The sequence below is a fragment of the Chelmon rostratus genome, chromosome 18 (genome assembly GCF_017976325.1).
Source record: "Chelmon rostratus isolate fCheRos1 chromosome 18, fCheRos1.pri, whole genome shotgun sequence".
In the NCBI taxonomy this organism is placed as follows: Eukaryota; Metazoa; Chordata; class Actinopteri; order Chaetodontiformes; family Chaetodontidae; genus Chelmon; species Chelmon rostratus.
This window is the reverse complement of record NC_055675.1, coordinates 3,881,157-3,901,425: the sequence shown is the minus strand read 5'-3', so window position 1 is coordinate 3,901,425 and position 20,269 is coordinate 3,881,157. Positions and strand designations below refer to the sequence as shown.

Here is a 20,269-nt window from a genome sequence, read left to right as displayed (position 1 = left end):
TTTGGTGGCATTTGGAGTCGTTTTGAAGAAATTAGCCTCAGTGGAGCGGCCGCGTATATCCGTATAATGCGAGTACTCGGGGCATCCATGCGCAGCCTCTATATAACGCATAATCTGCGGCGAAACTCGTTCATATTCCTATATTTTGTTATGATATGCTGGTGCTATAAGAGGCCGAGAGAAAAGGATCATATTTCATATATTTGTGATTTCAGTTGAATATTAATGATAAGAGCCCCTGGGACACTTTTTAAATAAGACACCTTCCAGTGGTAGTTTCAAGAAAAGAACCAATGGCAATTAACAATGCACAACGCTAACCTCAGATTTCTCTGCAATGAAAAACCTACACCAGAATAATTTGAAGGACTGTGTGACATAATTCTACAGAGCTTTAAATAGCACACCATAACCCCAAGGGTTATTATAGCCTCCGCAGAGAAGACGAAGGGAACAAGAATCAACTGAGAAGCCATGGGACTGTATTCAGAGAGGATAATTAGGTCTATGGTGTATATCACCAGGACGGCATAGAATGAGGCCCAGAAGTGTCTGATTCATTCTGCTGCAGCAAAGGCGTTCGTTAGCATGTTAGCAAATAAAAAGGAATGTAAAGTAAAACCAGACCAAAAGACCTCAGACAACCAAAATAAACAGTGGAAAGTGAATTAAAGAGCAATGTTTAGGCTTGCGTCCATAATGAATTAATGTTGGGAAAATTATCACATACCAGGCAGTGCCAGAACAAGTGGTGATCGCCAAATACTGCAGGTTCTTACAGCAGAAACACGAGTGCTAGGCTGGTCGTTTACTGTATTACCCGACAAATTTCTAACTCCTCAGTACTTGCTGATCATCGTGTTTTTTCGCAGATCAAGTAGTTATGCAGGTAATGTCCTCGATTCCAGATTGAATAATCAAAAAATTTAGAGTATTGGTCCAAATATTAGGCAACTCTGATTAGAAGACAAATATTATGCAATTTTCATTATAAGATATATAATTAAAATGCCAAATAATATTATTAGTTAGCATTTTAAGCTCTCTATCTGACAGCAGTAGCTTTTGGCTGCTGTCATGGTCTGTTTCCACCATAAAGACGTCGGGAGACGCGTCCGACTCTCGTCACGTATTATTTCATCTGTGGCAGCAACACGTCACTTAAGAAACTCAAATGCAATCCTGTAGTCCTGGAATTTAGTACAACCCCGACTTTTTCAAATGCAATTTCCAGAAAAAAAACCTTAACATTGTAATTTATAATATAAAAATCTTATATCCGGGCTCAATCAATACCAATACAACGACAGATAACAAGGAAAAATATCAAATAGGAAAAAAAGATGGATCACATATGTGTCTGATGAGTAACTGATCAATCTGATACTCCCATTCCTAATGACGAGAGCCCACACTCACAGTGCCCTGTGGGGGCCCTGGCTCCCTCTAAAGAAATAATGCTGTGTGATTACTGCTTTTGTGAATCATAATTAAACCATAATAAACCAAAACTAGAATTGGGAATCTTATATCAACTTGTTAACACACACTGTCATTAAACATAAAGTTTGAATTCAGTCCGAACTTCACCCCACAGTACAAGTTGCTCTTTCAATTACAAACTAAACAAAGCTTTAAACAGTGATGACATGTCAACAGGGGGCGCCACACTGCCGCTACAGGTTGAGTATCAGTATCCCTCTCAGCTCTCAGCGTCTGCCCTGATGTGGCATTGATATAGTGATAGGGGTGTGTCTCAGTCAGGACCTCCCAAGAGAAGGGTGGACATCTGCTGCCTCTGAGGTCCCGCCACATGGAATTACAGACTTAATCAAGTCGTCTCCATCTCCTTCGCCCTTCTCCACCTCCTCCCTCTTTATGTGACTTTCTCTCTGTCTTCCCCTCTCCTCTGCCTCTTCCCTCTGTCGGCTCCCTCTTCCTCTACACCCTCCTTCCCTACACATCACATACATTTTTACTCCTTGCTCCTTTCTCCTTGACTTTCCTTTTAAGCTTCTCTCACCACCCCACCCCCCTATCACACCTCCCCCTCTCCTCTCCTCTCCTCTCCTCTCCTCTCCTCTCCTCTCCTGCCTCTAGGTCACAAGGAACGGATCCAGCCTCCTGTTCCTGAGTCTTACTTAAACTTGAATTATGTCAGCCGGCCTGCAGCAGAGGTGTACCAAAGCCCCGGGGATACAGTGACCTTAGCAGCGCACTAGGAGGGAAATGCAAAACTGTAGTGTGAATGGACAGAGTGTATCTGAAGAAGCAAAGAGAGGGAGACAAAGGAGGTGGGAATAGGCAGAGAGACAGAGAAAGAGAGAAGTTTCTTCTGCTGGATATTCTTGGTTCGTCGATTGGAACATATAATTCAAAAATAACACTGGCCTGTTGATGTAGATATGGATTTTATTCGGCTATGCATCTCCTTTCATTGTAAGTTTTGCTCCTAAAGGGGCATGAGCTACAGCTGGCCACAGATCCAACCCAAATTTTGTATTAAATTCAGGAAAAAAACTGCTCTTTCCAAAGCCTCTCAGTCTCTCCACTCCTTTCCAGCCTGTGTGTGTCAGAGTGTGTCGCTTGGCTGTGCTTCCCAGTGAAATACCTGCTTTGCCACGATGAGAGGAAGGCAGAAAAATGTTGGGCCCACTGTTTACAATGCTGCCTGAGACCTTCACAGATGTATGCAGATTTCAAAATGTGCATAGAATCTCCCACCTCAAACTTCTCTACTCCTTTACGAAGACAATGCATGCGTTCGAAGCTAATGCTACGTCCAACTCCTCCCGTTTACTGAAGCTATACGGTTAAGGTTCGCGATTTTAGTGAAGACTGGATCCACACTGTGTGTAGAGTGTGCTTGTATGTGTGTTTTGTTGACAACTGACTGGTGCTGCTGAAGGTAAAATAAATTCACCACTGTTTGCATCCACTCATGCCTTTGTATTGACTTTGTTATGGGAGCCTTAATGTTTTCGTTCCAGTGGTCACCGTACAGCCATGACATCCCCAGTATGATTCAGACACCAATGTAGACCACTGAATGTCATACCCCTTCCCCTCTGCAGACGTTTCCTGTTTCCATGTATATAGACAAACACAATCAGCTTTTGCAGTTTTTTGTTTCCACTGAATTATAAATAGGAACTAATACACAAAACGTCTTTTTAGATCAAAACTCACCACTATTACTGAGGAAAACACATTCTTAGCTTGGATTTTCTACATTTATAAAACATCCAACCTGTAATGCTCACCCCTAATATCCCAACTGCCTTTTCCTTAAGCACCATGGTTGTGCTATGGTCATGAATTTTGATGGTTTCAGAGGTTTTATCAGTTCAAGCTCATGCACAAAACACTGAGTCACATTCTTTGCTTGATCTGGTCAAACCTGCCACATTCATAGCACTCGTTCCTAACATTATGTCTTTGCAAAAGCACCAGTTTCTGCAAAACCACCAGTTTCTGCAAATAACAAGCCAACTCATAATAGTGTGAAACCACTGAATTATGACATTAATAATAATGTAACGATGAAAATCTATTTGTATTAAGCTTCATAATGAATCCCAGCAGGTTTTTTTTCTCCATGCAGTACTCTTTAGAGCTATTAGATCCATGACAGGGAGGATAAGATCACTTGAAGCTCAGTGAAATAATGAAATACCTTGCACAACAATTGAATGTGTCCTCAATGCAAAAATCACAGCCTGACAAAAGAATGTGCAGCACAAATACAGCTGCGAGGTCCACAAACACACACGCATGGACGCACACATGCCACTCTCCATATTTTGCAACGACTACAATGAACTGCCGGCATCCCCTCCGAGGAAAAGCCCATCACTATTCTGCTAATCCCTTCCCCGATGTCAGTGTCAACCCCTGATAAGCCCCTTAACGAACCACTGCACACCACACACACAACCACACATGTGCAAAACACGCAGTCAGTCCCACTCACCCATGGCAAAGAACGGGATCCCCAGCAGCGTGGAGTTGAACTTCCCGTCTGATATAAAGAAGATCCCTGCGGCGGTCACGTTGGCGATGCAGATGGTCAGCACCCCCAGGAGGCCCAGGAACGGCTTCCCCCTCAGGCAGTCCCGCATGGAGCTGGAGATGGTGGCGGCCAGGAGCACCAGCACCAGGCTGACCAACACCTCTCCCTTGGCCAGCACGCCCGTCTGGTGGAAGTCCCGCCACAGGCTGAAGGAAGTGAGCGACTGGATGTGGAGCTGGTCGGACGCGTGGGGCGCCTCGGCCGTGGAAAGCCGGCTGACCAGCGCGCAGAACTCGTTCTCCCAGCGCTCGGCGATGGTGTCCTGCACCACGGGTCCGCGGTTGCGGAGGTAGTAGGTGATCTGGACGGCGCGGGCAAACTTGACCTGCTGGTCGCGGCTGTTGGGCGAGAAGGACACGCCGCCCAGCTGGTGTCCGATGAAGGACACTCGGCCATCCTGCGGGGGATTCAAAGATGTCTGGCGTTAGCTCTGATGAAGGGTAGAAGTTTTCAGAAAAATACACCAATCAATCAGTTTTCAATGCTCTTGGCTGCACCCCACTTAAAACCAGATATGTTGCCTTAGACAGCAGATAACAAACTTTACCACCAGTGATTGAAGAGCAGCCAGCTGTATGACATAAAGTCGCAGCCCGTCAGCAGCGCTCTGTCCTATTTGCCTCAGTGTCGATACACCATTCAACTTGAACTCACCTCACAGCTGTTGAAGGTTGATGTGCTCCTCCATTGTAAATGACTGAATTAATTAAATTTTATAGCACACGCAAGACTGCAGCGACAAGAGCTTGGGGATAATGCAATTGTGCGAGAAGAATTGTAGGAGCAGCGAGGAGTTCAGTAAGACGGCCAGGATAATAAAAAAAGGGTCTGTCAGTCTGTCAGGAAGAAATGCAGCAGTATGAGGTTACTGCCGGCACAACCTTTCTCATATCAAAGATGAGAATGTTGCCAAAGTAGCACTGCTGGCGCACATTATGCCACAAGTCACAGTATTTCACATTGTTATTTTATGTCGTCTGTTAGCAGAAGTAAAAAAGAAGATGGTGGCCAAAGGACAATCTTAGGTAAGGACCGTTACAAGCTGGGCCAATAAAAAATGTCTAAGAATTAATTTTGTCCACGTAGCTACAACTCAAAGAGCGCTGCGTCAAAACCTGGAATTATTTCTTTTTCCTTTCTTTGCTTCAAACAGTTCAGTATGAACTAAACCGATATGCTTTCACTACCAGCCCTGAAAAATGTGTAGTCAAACCTTTGCTTTGTTAGCATGCTAGGCTAATGACTGTTAGGGAATGTTTCTACTATTTTCAAAGGTGTCCAGCCACTTTTTTGGCAACTTTGCAAGCACTTTTTTAGCCTATAATGTTCGTCATATCTACTATAGGCCGATTGGCTGTTGATACTGTCACATCCCGAAGAACGACACAACGAGACGCGATCTGGTTTCGCTAACAATGTGTTAGCAACAGTAGGCCAAAGCCAGGTCTGTGAGCCAGGGCTGACGGAGAAACAACAAATCCTGTTACATGTAACTATAGCTAACTGTTAGCTATTTAACTCTCCCAACCACAGGTACGCTCACACAAATCACAGCTAGCTGAAATGACTTCACAACGTCTAGCCTGACACATCACGTTTACTGACCCCGGAAAACAGTCATCTTTTGGTAGCTCCATCCCAACACGGTTACGCTCATAAAACAGCATTTGCTCTTTAACGTGTCATGCCACTCCTTTTAGACTTGGATTATCCAATTTTACTAGCGATTAGCCGAGTCAGTGTGCTAGCTAGTTTTGAGTTAATAGCTAAATAGTTATTAGAAATTGTGCATAGCAGGAAAATTAAAAGCAGTGTTTATAAGGTTAATAGCCAATCAACTGCCTAATTTTTCTGACTCATGTATGTTGAGCTTGAGGATTCAGAGCTAAAGATTAGCTTGTTCACATGCTGAACACATTGAACCAAGACAAGTGCAGTATTAGCTCTTTAGCTCAGTGCGCTTCCACACTCGTGTTAGCTTTCAGTGATCAGCACATTTCCTGAATATCACAGTGATTAATGCAGTCATGCACATACATGAAAGCTACATGCTGATTCACCAGGTCTGGTTGTATAATACCTTAAAACAGTCACATAATAAATACTCCCAATGGCCCATTTAATCACGAAAGCAAGGCATGCACCCACACAACAGCATGATGTGAATTTTAACTCCTGCATGACACAGATTTGTTGCAACGACCAGAACAATGTCAACTTTAATTTGCAGCTTACTGTAGATCCGATTTATCTTGTTACGAACACAATAATCCAGCACAATCAAACAGCCACAATGTGCTGCTCACAGCAGGCAGCTTGATATAAATCTCACTCTTCTCGATAAAAGATTCCCTGTGAGTGTTTGGTTCAATTTCTCTAAACAACTTAGTGCAGCGAGGAAAGGAAACAGGTGAGTTATTCTGCAATGACATGTGGACAACGATGAATTACTGGAGGTGGACACTGCTGCCTGAAATCACATAACTGATAACATTCACAGGTCAGCAGCCAGTTTTTTCTGTTACAGTCAGATATTTTATCATAGGCTAGCTCTGAAACATCAATTTATTAGACAAGATCTGCAAATTATTTTTGTGCTACATTATTACTCTCGAAACACTCCCACTCTGTACTTCAATTTTGTCATTGCAGGACAGTGTACAAGTGTGTTTATGTAATGTAATCACTCAGTAATTGCTGAGGGAACTCAGAAAGCTTTAGCTCTAATTTCACTTGTGTAATTGCACAAAGCTCAAATCAATCTGACTTTCCAAATTCATTAAAGCATTTCAAATGAATCTCAATAGTCACAAGTTATCTGTAAGCTTCTGCATCCCACACGGAGGCAATGAATGCTGAGACACGTGCACGCCTTTCATGGTCTCACATGCTGAATAATGAGACATAATCAGGACAATTTCTATTAAAATGTCTGTTTGGTTTTTCCTTTTTTGAAAATGCTCATGCTTTGTTTTCTATTTTCCCTTCAGATGCTCTTTAGCAAATAGAAAATAAAGCTCTCAGTGTGTAAGTGTGTGTGTGTGTGTTATAGAGTGAGAGACAGGAAGAATGAGAGTAGGTGGGGGGGTGGGGCACCGCATGAAAGTGAGATGTGTGGATGTGCGATATCTGTGCGAAGTTGAGTGATATGTGCAAAGGCAGGAAGTGACAACTCTCGAGCTCTCTGAGAAGAGATGGAGGTGACTGCTGGAGGAGGTGGAGGAAGAAGCTTCCAGGTTTCATGAACACAGTTAAACAGAGAAACCCAATTCAAGAATGTTAATATGCTTTGTATACGAACATCCTTGGGATACAGAAGCACTTCACTAATTTTACATGTGAAAATCTAATGTTTCTGTGGCTCCGGAGGACCAAGGAAAAAAAACATGGAGTCTGATCCCAGGATCAGACTACATGAATATAGCCTGATTCTGGAAGGATCGTGGCCAACAAATTACGAACGTCGTGGCTGATCGTGAACGACAATTGGGCGTCTATACCTGTGCAGTGTGACATGCTAACGACCTGCACATGCAGACGAAAAGACCAGCATGTCAGAATTTTTTCGTCTTGACACGTCTTTTCCTGAGCGTTTACCAATCAGGTGCTCTCTCCATAGCACAGTCAGGTAACCATGGCGAGGAGGGAGAGGGGGGGCGGTTATGCTGAGGTTGCTGCTGTCAGGTGGGACAACGAAAGAGAGGAAAAGTTTGTTGAGCTGTGGAAACAGCACCCCTGCCTGTTTGACGTTTCCTCGATGGTGAAATAAGACGTGCTGTGATTGGTCGGGGTCCTGCAGTCATCCGACATCTGACACGGTGACCTTCGTCAAAGCAAAAATACTGTGTAGTCTGACCCGACATTAAAGATGTAATCCTTTTTATTTCAGTCCTGGTTGATTTGGTAACCCTTCATACTGCCGGACTACAACATACAACACAACACGAGAGCGGCTGTTGTATTTATTTACGTGCAGCCAAACAAAATATTCCTGTTTCTTGAACTAACAAACACACTATTTTTCTTGTGAATAAATGCTTTTATTGTGAAGCTGCAGAAGTAGGAAATACATGCAGCATTTCTTCTGGCAGTGTCACCACTGACACTCAGTTCTTAACACTGCAAATGCAGGGGCTTCTGTCAGTGGACCATGTGTCAGTCACCACCGTGCTACCTCATCTGGCGATAGTGACTTAACAGACATTTATCTAAATGAAAATATTGTATTACTGCTGTTACTTTAAAGATGTGGAGCTTTATCAAACAGGAAAGATTTAGCAAAAGATGCTATAAAGCTGCATTATGGGAATTGGAGGATCCAGTGTTTTTGGAGCTTGACTCAGGGACTAAAGATGGACTTAAATTTAGTTAAGTTATTGGTCGCTCCAATAATTCCTCCTTTTAATACCGGCAGCAGAAATCCCACACCAGTGCAGTTTCAGTTTGAGTGATGGGGGACAAAATCCTCATTCTGTATGAAACTTAATTTCAAAAATGTGTGAAACTGATATCTGCGTTAGACAAATGAAGTGGGTATCCTCTATCATTACATCTAACTATAAATATGTTATATGTCTTTGTGCTTCCACAGACAGTGAGCTGTAACACAAAGTGCGAATTGAGTACTAAAAAGACTTGAACTTTGAAAGATACCCTCTTGATATGTGGAACTCAGACTGCTAAAGCACCAGATTCATTTCTGCTGAACTTCCCCATCACTTACATCTAAATCGCTTTAGGAGGGATTTCTTTGCGGCCGGTGTGAACAGGAGGAACATATTCAGCGACTGAAAACCTTTTCAGTTTTTCAACCATGTCAGTAGTGTTGTAAGACAGAACTGAAAAAAAAAAAAACGTGGCTCCTTTGTCCTTTAAGGGATTAAAGCATAGCTTCAAAGCATATGCACGCAGCCACGGTAGCCATATCACAGGCTAAGCTGACATGCGCCTACTCAAAAATGGAACTACATGTCAGGGGAGATACCACATGGGGGCCGCAAGAAGTGAGAATGGCCAGCATGAGCCGCCTTCATTTTCTCCATGTAGACTAGTGAAAGTGAAGACAGCTCGGCTTAGGTATATTCTCTTTTTCAGTAACGCTCGTCTTGCAAAGCCGTCTCCTCTGGAAACCACGTCGTAGCCCACTGTAAGACGAAGTATAAGTTACTTCATTATGGAGAATATAATTAAAGCAGTGACGTGTGTTTACATCTGACAAAATTCTGTTAATGAAACATCAAAAAATCTATCTTGATTAAAGGCTTTAATGCAGCTTCAGGAGACATCTGAGGATTGTATTGACTGTTTTTTTATTGCCATGTAGCCAAAGGCACCCTATGGCAGGCCAATTATTGACATACACACAGCTAACCTCATCAGCCAACTCCTGTGGCTCGTCTGCTCCCCCATCCTCCGATCGCAGCCCCTCTCCTGCAGCACTGAAACTGTCACCGACCTTCTGCGCATCAGCTGTTTTCCTGCTTTCACGCCGCCGCTGCTCTCACCTCCAATTTTATGATTTATTAAAGAGAATGGGGGGTGTAAAACAAAGGTTGACCTTAGCTTGACATTGCCGTGCAGCATACGGCCTAAACTGCCCAATAACTTAATTCAATCCAGCATTCAATTTCACCGTCCTCTCATGAATGTAACAAGAAGCTTGATCCTGTCAAACACAATATTATTAGTGTTAGAATAATGTAATGCAGGAACAGTACACCTATGACTCCTCATATAAATGCATTTAATCCATCAGAGCTTTTTCTACGGAAGCCCAGAGCAGCAAAATTTGCTCTTTTACAAGGTCCCTTATTATCACAAGATGACAACTTAATTATCTTATTATGTAGCGATATCAAACAGGTAACTCAAGACAATTGGCTGAAACGATAAGCACCACAAAATTTGATTAAAAAAAAAACAACAATCTTGATTACAACCATGTGATCACAAAACACAGTTTTGTGGCCCTTATTTATATTAAATCCCATTATCCTGAGATATTGATAATAAATGATATTATCTGATTAAATGTTCTCAGCATATCTTGTAATCTCTTTCTTTAGGTGATTTACTTGGCTCCGTCATCGGAGGAACAACAGAGCCAATCAAAGCTTTGTAGGCGACATTAATATACGGATGTAATTTTCCTCTGCAAGAGCCAGAGAATGACTTGCTATCAAGATGCTCTGCGCACCAAACCATCTTTCTCAGCCTCCTCTGTGAGAGGTTCAGCAGTGCTGCAACAGCATCACGCTAACTTCCATCTTTGTTTCTCAGACAGAGGTCATCACTCACTAGAGCCCAACGGGCCAATATTACTGAAAAGAAATATGTTAGTATTGGCTTATATGTAGACTGATAAATAATACAAATTGCAGAACAGAATACAGCTGCCACGGCTACTCGATTTAGAACGTATCAATTGATCAGCAGAAAATGAATCAGGAACAATTTTATTAGCCAATGAATCATTTGGCGCTTTTGCTTAACATTGACTCAAACGCTGTCTGGTTCTAGCTTCTCCAATGTGAGGATTTGCTGCTTTTCTCTCTTTGGTAATTGATTTCAAAATGAAATCGGCCAGTTTAGCTGTAGTTTGGCACAGCTATGGTTTGTTATTGCGTATTCGTAGCCGACCGCCGCAGAGTCAGTTGTGTTGTGGCTGGCTGCTCGCAGTGCCGGGCGTTTGGGAATGACATCATCCACGTCAGAGGTAGTTGTCTAGAGACGCTGGATATCCATAACATGCCACCACTGGCTTAGAGGGGAATAGCACCAGCATATCATAACAAAATATTGGAATATGAACGAGTTTCGCCACAGATTATGTGTTATATAGAGGCTGCGCATGGATGCCCCGAGTACTCACATTATATGGATATACGCGCCGCTCCTCTGGGGCTAATTTCTTCAAAACGACTCCAAATGCCACCAAAGTTGTCTGGGTGAGTAAATGGTCGTATTTAATGTTACAAATAAAGTCCGGGTTGTAAAAAACGAAAGTTATCCTTTAAGTATCGTCTAAATTATTCATCAACTGTATGAAAAAATATACCACAGACTAATTGATAATGGAAATAATCCTCATCCAGAAATGCCAAAGATATATCTGAGGTCATTTTAAAAACAGTGTCTCTATCATAGTTATTCCACCAGAGCCCACTGACAAGTTTATCAGATTACAGGCTGTATCTTCATCACGATTCGTTAATCAAGACAAAACAAGAGTCGACAGCCGTGCCAGAGACTCTATGACTCTGTATCCAAGCACACAGCAGTGCCGCGACAGTGCTAACATGCTAGCACTAAACACAGAATACAGCTGAAGCTGATTGGAACAGGAATCAATTCTGAAGAAAACGTGAATGTGTGCACCAGATTTCATGGCCAGCCATCAAACAGTTGTTGAAATATTTCTGTGGGCCAACACAGCCATGCCTGGCAAATAGGCCTGTCTGCAGACACACATGCCTGCTGCAGGCCTGCTGCTGCAGATACATCCTAGATAGAAAAAACATAAGTGAAAACTGCAACCAAAGACCATCAGAAAAAACATGCTCAAGCATGGTCATTCTGCGCTTCCTTATTCACTCCAACATGTTAACCTGTAACATTTGGCCGACTGGAAAACAGAAGTTGCGTGACCTGAGACAAGCTGTGCCCTGACTGTCCGGAAGGGGAAATCTCAAATATCTGGGCCGTATTGGCTATCAGCAGATAATCACATAGCAGCACTGCCATATGTCCAATCTGTTGCTGTAACAATTTTGGCACTTCAAGCAACAATCAACAAGCTCCAATTAACCGTCGGACATTAGCGCGGTGACGTGGTGGCTGGTGGGATGAATGCAGGATGAAACCGAGTCATCACGTCTCACATTTCCTTAGAATGCTGCTAGACATACTAGCTATAGTTTTCCTCAATACGTTGCCACTGTCCAGTTCATGAAGCCCCATTTTTCTTTTTTCACAGTCCTTGATGTATTTATATTTTGTTAAACTGACAGTTTTAAAAGATTCCACAACTGGAAATACAGCAGACGGAGCAAAACAAAGGAGATGTATTTTAAGCATTTTCTCCTGGGGGCAGAGCTGAAGTTCAACTCAGCAAAAAGTAGGACTTTTGACGACGACTACGTCTGCGTAACAAGCACAGAAATAAACCCCCGGTTGTGACATCAAAGAGGAGGATGAGGCATAAGAAGTCAGCCAAATGAATTAGCCCAGACAGCTCATCAAGCAGGCAGACAGAGAGGAGAAGGATTCAGGAACATGGAGGGCGCAGAGAGCCTGACGGAGAGCGAGGAGGGCTGGAGAGGGAGGAGGTCACATCAACCTTCAAGGAGAACTGTAATTCACGTCGGAGAGGAGTTAATGATAATGTGAGTGTGCCTGAGTGTACGCGCACTGTATGCTGGAGACAGTGTGACAGGCAGATGTCAGCATGCGCATATATCCAGACTTAAAGTGTGAGTTCACCCAAATTAGCATAAAAAACCTCTCACTTACAGGGCAAATGATTATTAGAGCTATCCAATTATTATAAAACTATTATTAGGGCTTTTTTTCGATCCCAAAAAAAAATCCCAAAAATGGTAATTGGTTCAAGCATTTCAATGGGAAGATCATATTTTTTTTGGGGGGGGGAAATGCTATTTGAAGATGGCCCCTCAGGCTTTCAGAAAATGTGACGGGTGCTCCCGCTATTTTCTTACATTAACAGTCGTCTTTTGCTGATTGGTAATCAGATCGTTTGAAGGGATGAGTTTTTTAACTAACTTACTTCCAGAGCTAAGATGTTATGAAATAATCTCCAGAATCTGCACCCAACTGTGAATTTAGAGATGTTTCTGCTGGAGCGTCGCGTCCGCCCGCTGATCCCCGTTAATCAGCACGAGTGATGAGCGAATTTGAAATCCTTAATTACAAACCAGTTTGCCGTCTTTTCTCCCTGGATCCCGCACCCCGGCATCTCTGTTCTCCATATGCTGGCTCACCAATACGAGTAGTTAACATTGTGGATATGACTTGGTTCGTGATATGAGACATAAGACAATAATGTTAAACAGAACAGGGAGCAGTTAGCATCAGCCATCTGGTTAGAAACCCATAATATCCCCAAATACATGATGTTAAGTTTTTCTTTGACACTAAACTAAGTTGTTCATGCTGGCGTTTCACTGGCGTGCTGTGATGTAACTCCCCCCAACCCCCTCCTACTCTCGCCACCCCGTGGCAATCGCCTCTTGACGGTGTCGAGTAGTCACGATTGGACGATATGAAAACGGAGACCATCGCCGAATCCTAGTTAATATTCATATTCATTAGTCAAAAATAAATAATAATAATCAGCAATTCATTCGACAATGCAGATAATTTTTAGTTGCGGCCCTCACGGTTATTTTCATTAGCCATCAGTCAATGAGCCAATTATTTTCTCCATTTTAATCATTTGGACATACGAAAACAGAAAAATGGCCTAACATAAGCATAAGGTCTCCAACGAAGAGCAGCAAATTCTCACTAACGAGAATCTGGAACCATCAAATGTTTGCCACTTTTAGCTTGACAGCAGACATAACTTGTCTTTCCAATAACAATGTCCCATTACACAGGATAAATCACAGACTTCACTGTGCAGTCCTCACTGGAACCACTTCTTATGTAACCTCAAAGAGTCAGTTACAGTGGAGTTTAGTCTGTGGTGCTGTTTCGCAGCATCAGGAGTTCAGGCTAGAGACCAATAAGGCCATATGAAAAAATCCATCTAATTGTATTTTGAGGATAGCTAACCCTTTACCAATCAGACAGCCATGTGACAATGTGAGATATGCAAAGATGCATGCTTTTCACTGGACAGCAATGATATGTAGAGGCAATAAATATAGGGCTTTAGTGCTTTAAAATGCAAAAAAGCTGCCAAATTCACAACCCATATTTGACTCCAACTTGTCATCCAAAACAAGAACGCACTCTGAGTCCCTTAACCTGAATATCAGGAGCCAAACAGTCTGCAACAGGACGATGAATGGCCTCACTACTCCGCTCAGACACTGATGCTGCTGGGATTGCTCGCACCGCTGTGGCAGCTCTCAATGGAAGTTACAGCCCGCCATGCCGAGAGCAGGCTTCTCATACACTGAACATCCACTGGTGTCAGTTTGAGTCCACCGTATGCGTGTGGCAGACAGGGGGAAAGCACTGTGGATTTCATAATCTAATGGCCTAGTGTTGTATAAGCTGCTTGCTGCTGACTTTGTGCATGCTCATGTCCCTATCAGACCTGTACAGTACTGTGAACCTGCCTCAAGGCCATTCAGTGGAGGATGATAAAAATGCTTTACCCCTTCACAAAAAGCTCACATCCTGCAGCAAGTTCATCTGCAACCTTGCACTGCTCCTAATGATGACACAAAAATCTGAGCATACACTATTTATTGCAAATCATGCACGTGTGCATCAGCTCCTAGGTGCAAAAGCCGGATCACACAGGGAGCACCAGGCTCCATCTGCAGAGCACATCTGCACTTGAGCCCGCTAAACGTGCACCTGCGTCCACATGCACCATCTCGGCATGTTTGCCTGTGATTGATTCGGCTGCATGTGTGCAGTCAGATCCCACTGAGCAGCACAGAGCAGGATCCAGGCCAGCAGGATACCTGGGAGTCTGTTAGCTGCTGGAGCCCTGTCATGTTGCATGTGCAGCCAGGAGAAGGCAAGAGGGAAACACTGCATCAAAAAAAAAAAAAAAAAAAAGACAGGATATCCCTGTGCGCGCGCGTGCGTGCGTGTGTGTAAGAACAGAGAGGCTACATATAGCCAATCAATTCACCTGCACCAACAAGGGAGGGCGAAAACTGCAAAGCCGGCTGTCTGTGTTGTGGGGAGGGTTCCCTCTCCGGCAGATAAATGTAGCCATCTGCAGCCCCCCCATCACCGCCTGATTCATTCAGAAAATGATGGCAAGCTCCGAGGGCCAGCCTGCTACTGCTATTCACATGCTCGCTGCTGCTGCACTGTCACCACGACTCTGATGAAGAGCTTTTTCGGTGGTGGTGATGGTGGGGGGGGGCAGTGTGCGCGGACCCGGCTCACATGCATGCCAGAGGAGCTGCAGTGTGTGTGTGTGTGTGTGTGAAATCTCACCTTTAATGTGGTGTTCGGGTAGCTCACGGGCACCTTATGGAAAGTGCTGTTGGAGAGCACAGCCTGTCTGATGTCTTCGAAGATGGTGATGATATCATCCAGGAGGCAGCGCTTGTCCCTGTGGCTCAAGACGCAGAGGTGCGCGAACGTGTAATTGAATCCCTTGTAATTGACGCGCAAATCCAACACCTGCTTGTGGACCTGCAGGACCTGGTCGGCCAGCTCCAGGATGTTCCCCCCGGACTTGGCCAGCAGGATCAGCCTGCCATATCTGCCCGGGGTGTGCAAATCCGAGTACAGCTTGTGCTTCGACCGGTCGATGGGAAACAGGCTGTTGGCGAGACTCCGCTCGATCTTGGCGAGGCTGTGGGTCGGGGCGACCAGCACCTCCAGGTCCGTCTCCGGCTTGAATCGGCTCAGCACGGTAGATCCGAAAATGATGGTGAGCACCGCGGGGACGGTGAGGAAGAAAACGGGATGCCTGCTAACGAATAAACCCAGCCAGTAGAACGAAGCCTTGAGCCCTCTGTGTATCACTTGCCGCAGCATCCTCCACAAAATCCAGCTTGCAGATGCCCCGTCTCCTCCGATGAAGCACATGTGACATCAGACTCCGTTCCCCGGCTTAGTCCAATTCGTAAGAGAATTACACCAGGCTACAACACCACCACCACCATGCACACACGTTCACACACACGCACACACTCTCACACACACTCACACACACACACCACAACACCTGGAAAAACAGCACTGCAGCAATTCGCGGCAAGACGGACGGACACACACACACGCACTCACACTCACACACACACACACACACACACACACGCACACAGATGAGCAGACAGTCAGAAAATCATCGCGCGTCAGCCGGTCGAGACGAGTCCGCGCCGTCCGCTCTCAGGCCATTCCGCCTCCGTGTGATGGAGAAGCGCTGCGAGTCTCCTCCGCTGCACCGGCTGCAGTGGCAGCGACGAGCCGCGGCGGCGTGAGGTGCATGTGTGCCTCCTGTCTGCCTCCACAGCGCTCACACCAGCGGTGGCGCCTGATTTATGTACTTAACTGTAACCATGTGGCGGGGTGGAGAGAGGAGGGGGGGCGCTGCCTGGTTATTTTAGGAAACGGCGGAGGCAACAGGCAACATGAGAGTTGTAAAATGTTCCTGCAGGTGGCTGAATGACCGAAAGCACTTGCCGGGGGGGGGATGAGTCAGTGTGTTGGCTACATGAATGGGGAAAACCCACACTGTGCTGCGGGCGGAGTGCTCCATCCAGGCCAGGCCAGGCCAGGCAGGGTGGTGTGACAGGACCGGGCAACACACAGCCCCCCTGTTCTCTCTCAAACACAACATGCCTGTGCAAAAGGCTGGTGGTTATTCCAAGCACACTCACACACGCACACACACACACACACACACACACACACACACACACACACACACACACTCTAAATCTCCAGCCATCACCACTCCTGTTAATAAGTGGATGCTGGCGTTCACTCCATGTTTTGCACCTTTGTCACTAAAACAACAGAGCTGGTGCTTCACCAGGCAGCCTCCAGCCTAGTTTGGACACAGTTCCATCACTTACATTATCGATCAGCAGTGTGGGAATGTGATATGGCAGGACATGATCACTATATGAAGTCCATTCTGATGGGCAAGGTCACATGGCGGCGGTGGCAGACACGCTGTACGCTCTGATAAATCTGACCTTGACTCATCTCTTTGTTGGAAGTGGTTTTTTTGAAGTCTCAAAGCTTCAGCAGCAGCACAAGTGAGAGCTCCTCTCTTTTGGAAACCAGTGCATTTCAGCCTGACTCATCATCAGGGCTTTGATCTGGCCACCAGCGGCAGCACTGAGTGCACTGCTGCTGAGCAGCACCATCTTCACATCAACATGGTTCATCTATGAGATACTTTGCTCTGTTGCAATAAATCTTTTTTGTTTCTTTGCACCATTTTTTTCCTCTTTCATAAATAACCCATTTACATCCTTTCAGATCTAATGCTTTTTCTTAGTCGATGCCTTCCAAAACAGAAAAGGGTTCATATGAGATATTTTCTGATGTGATGCCACTATGATTAAAGCAGCTGACTTGTTGGGTTAGAGAAACATTGTTTTGGTTGAAATAGTTATTTGTCACAATTAGTGGACCTACGCTGTCGTGGGTGAAACAAACTGTTGGTTGAATAACGATGTTCTGCTGCTTCCACCGTTGCTTCTCTGAAGAATCAGAATCCACACAGCTGCTGGACGTCTTTGTCTTTGTCATTTACATGAAAATATGGTGTTTTTAGGCATTTTTTTGAGAGACTGCTTTTCATTTACCTTCAGAGAGCAATCTCTCAGAACACACAAAGACTGTATTTCTGTGTAAGCCCACGCAGTGTTGTTTTGATGCTGTCGGCTCTCAGGATATGTCGTTGTCCTCGTTCCCAGTGTCAGTGCATGTAACTGTGTCTTGACTGCTTTTTTGTCTGTGTGGCGAATCCACTCTCTGCTGTGGGCATCATATGAGACATTATGGCTGCTGTGTGTTGAACTGTAGAGGTCGCTCAGCTTGCCTGCAATCCACTGAGTATGTCATTTTAACATCCTAACTCATTTAATGAACCTCAGAGTGAGTGAAATGCTCATTTCAACAGAAATCCATCCAGACGGTCCGAGGCTGAGTTGCACTGGTTTCAAGATCACGATGAATTGCATCAGTTTTATGATAAAAATGTTATCAATTCTGCTTGCAAGGAACTCATAGAACACTATGAATGCAATTTTTTAAAGGGGTTTTTAATCACAGTTGGGAGGTAAAGTCAGAGCCAGTTCCAACCACTGGAGCACTCTGGGACAGAAATGACCTCTGAACCCCATGAGTCAACCTGTATTCCTATGCTGGAATACACATTTGTTTACAAATATGCTTCATGTAAGCATACTATCAACTGAAATATCAGAGGCATTAAATGGTCTCTCCAGCTATTTAGTCTGTACTGGCAAAACATTAAGGGACTTGTTAGAGACAGACTTGAAAACTGCTATTACATGCTGCTGTAATGCCCAAATTTCCCCAAATTTCAACTTATCTTATCATAAAAACAATGACCAAACTCAAAGAAGCAAGACCCAGATATTCTGATTCATAGTCTCTACATGGGTTCAGCTCCAAAATAATGGATCCATATAACACTCCCCATAATGCAACTCAATAGCATGTTTACTTAGAGCCTTCCACCCTGATGAAAGCACTTAAACTCCACACACCCAGCACGTGACACCTCCAGAGCCACAGAATACTTTCTGCTCTGACGTGTAAAATTGGTGGAGTGCACCTTTAAAACTAGATTTTGGCGCAGGGCCCCATTACAAGGCAGAACCAGATCTTAGGTAAAAAAAAATGAGGAGCCACGGTGAGACCACTGCCATTTTAAATGACCAAAGAAAATTTAGTTTAATCAAATTACCACAAAGTAATTGCCACACATTCAACCTGGGACCATTTGGGGCCTCCTGAGGGTCTGGGACCCTGAGGCAATCGCCTGCTTTGGCCAGTCAGTAATCCTGCTTTGGGATAAGTATGTTTTTATTATTTGTCATTAAAATCTGGTGGAAAAGTGGAAAACCTTAATTTGTGCTATTAACAATAGGCGCTACACCAGCTGGCTGCTTGTTGACCAGTTTCACAGACGAGGATTAAACCTTGTCCTGGCCTCACATCTTCTACTCAACATCTTATCACTGAAAAATCAATTACGGCTAAGGATTAGGATTAACTCGTGCTTGTTACACTGTAAATACCATTTGTATTCTCTTGGGTTTACCGGGGTAATCGTCACTGAAGCCCTTTTCCAGTCTGTATACAAAGGAAGCCAATGAAAAGTCCCCCAAACCAAGAGCTCATTGCATAATCGTCGGAGACCGGTGTCATCGTTAATGACCCAGACCTTAATCCTGCCTTCGTAGAGCCCGATCTTCCAAGCGGCACCTCTCGTTGTCGGAGCGGCAGCAGTGGAGAAGTGGCATAAAAAGTAGGGCATGTACAGTCGCTACCTCTGCACCTGAATAATTTCTTGGCATGAGCGAAACCTCATTCAGCCGCATGCCAAACAGGCATCCTGAGCAAAAGATGCAGCAGCGTTATTTGTTTTCATTTGTTTTCCTTTGATTGTCAGGTGCTGTTTAGATGAATTTGCAGACATGAACGGCAAAGCTCCGGCCCCGCTCACCAGACCCGCTCAAAGATCACTTCACAATTCATGTCTGTGCACTCTCGTTGAATAAATCATTAGGATTTCAGGCTGCTCGGCGTTCCAAAAACTCATTCCCCAGAATGGTCTCGCTGCTGAGGGCTTGAGATGAACAACAGTCTGTTGTGGCAAACTATCAGCTGGGCTGGAGTAGCCTTTACAAAAGGCCTTTATCTTGACACAAAGCATTGGTATCAAAGAGCCTGTGGCTCGCTCAGCCATCCAGTCCATCTTGAGTGGCCCATGCAGTATCATGGAGAGACGGAAATGGGGCAAAAGGCATTGTAAAAGTGACATTAAATCAAATGATAATGCCTTACCCTCTGGCAGAATAAACTCCAATTCAACCATCTATTTTCATGCCATTGCAAATATGTCATGCTATGATATAGCTCTATTATGCATCTGTTAATGCATGAATCCTCGCCTGTACGTACAGTTTGCGGTAACATAAATGCTTTATGGATTACTGCTCTAAGTGGGCGAGAAAATACTGTGTACTCATTCTTTTCTCATTCCAGGACAGTAAATCCTCCCCTCTGGAAGGACTTAATTAAAGGCCACACAGTGACCACATTCCATTTAGCCTCTGATTGGATGCCAAGTGCCTCCTTTAGAAACTAAAGTCTCTGGTCAGTGAGGAGAGGGTCGCTACCGGTAACCTGATAGCATTATGACAGTGTTCTGCAGTAAACCAGTGTGCACATAACAGCTTTATTTTACTGTAATTGATGGTGGATGTTGTCAGCGAGATACTGTACATAAATATTTCACGACTCTGGATCCAAGCCAAACCACAGGGG

The 20,269-nt window shown here is 44.4% G+C and overlaps 1 protein-coding gene across 1 annotated transcript in view; it reads right to left on the bottom strand.

The window, feature by feature from the left end:
* ptchd4 (patched domain containing 4) overlaps nucleotides 1–15,820 on the bottom strand; it is a 36,178-nt gene extending 20,358 nt beyond the window's left edge. The window contains exons 1-2 of the mRNA XM_041959276.1: nucleotides 15,395–15,820; nucleotides 3,974–4,469 (exon numbers count right to left, since the gene is read on the bottom strand). Coding sequence (XP_041815210.1) covers nucleotides 3,974–4,469; nucleotides 15,395–15,820 — 922 coding nt within the window. The remainder of the gene's footprint in view (nucleotides 1–3,973; nucleotides 4,470–15,394) is intronic.
* Nucleotides 15,821–20,269: the final 4,449 nt, after the last annotated feature.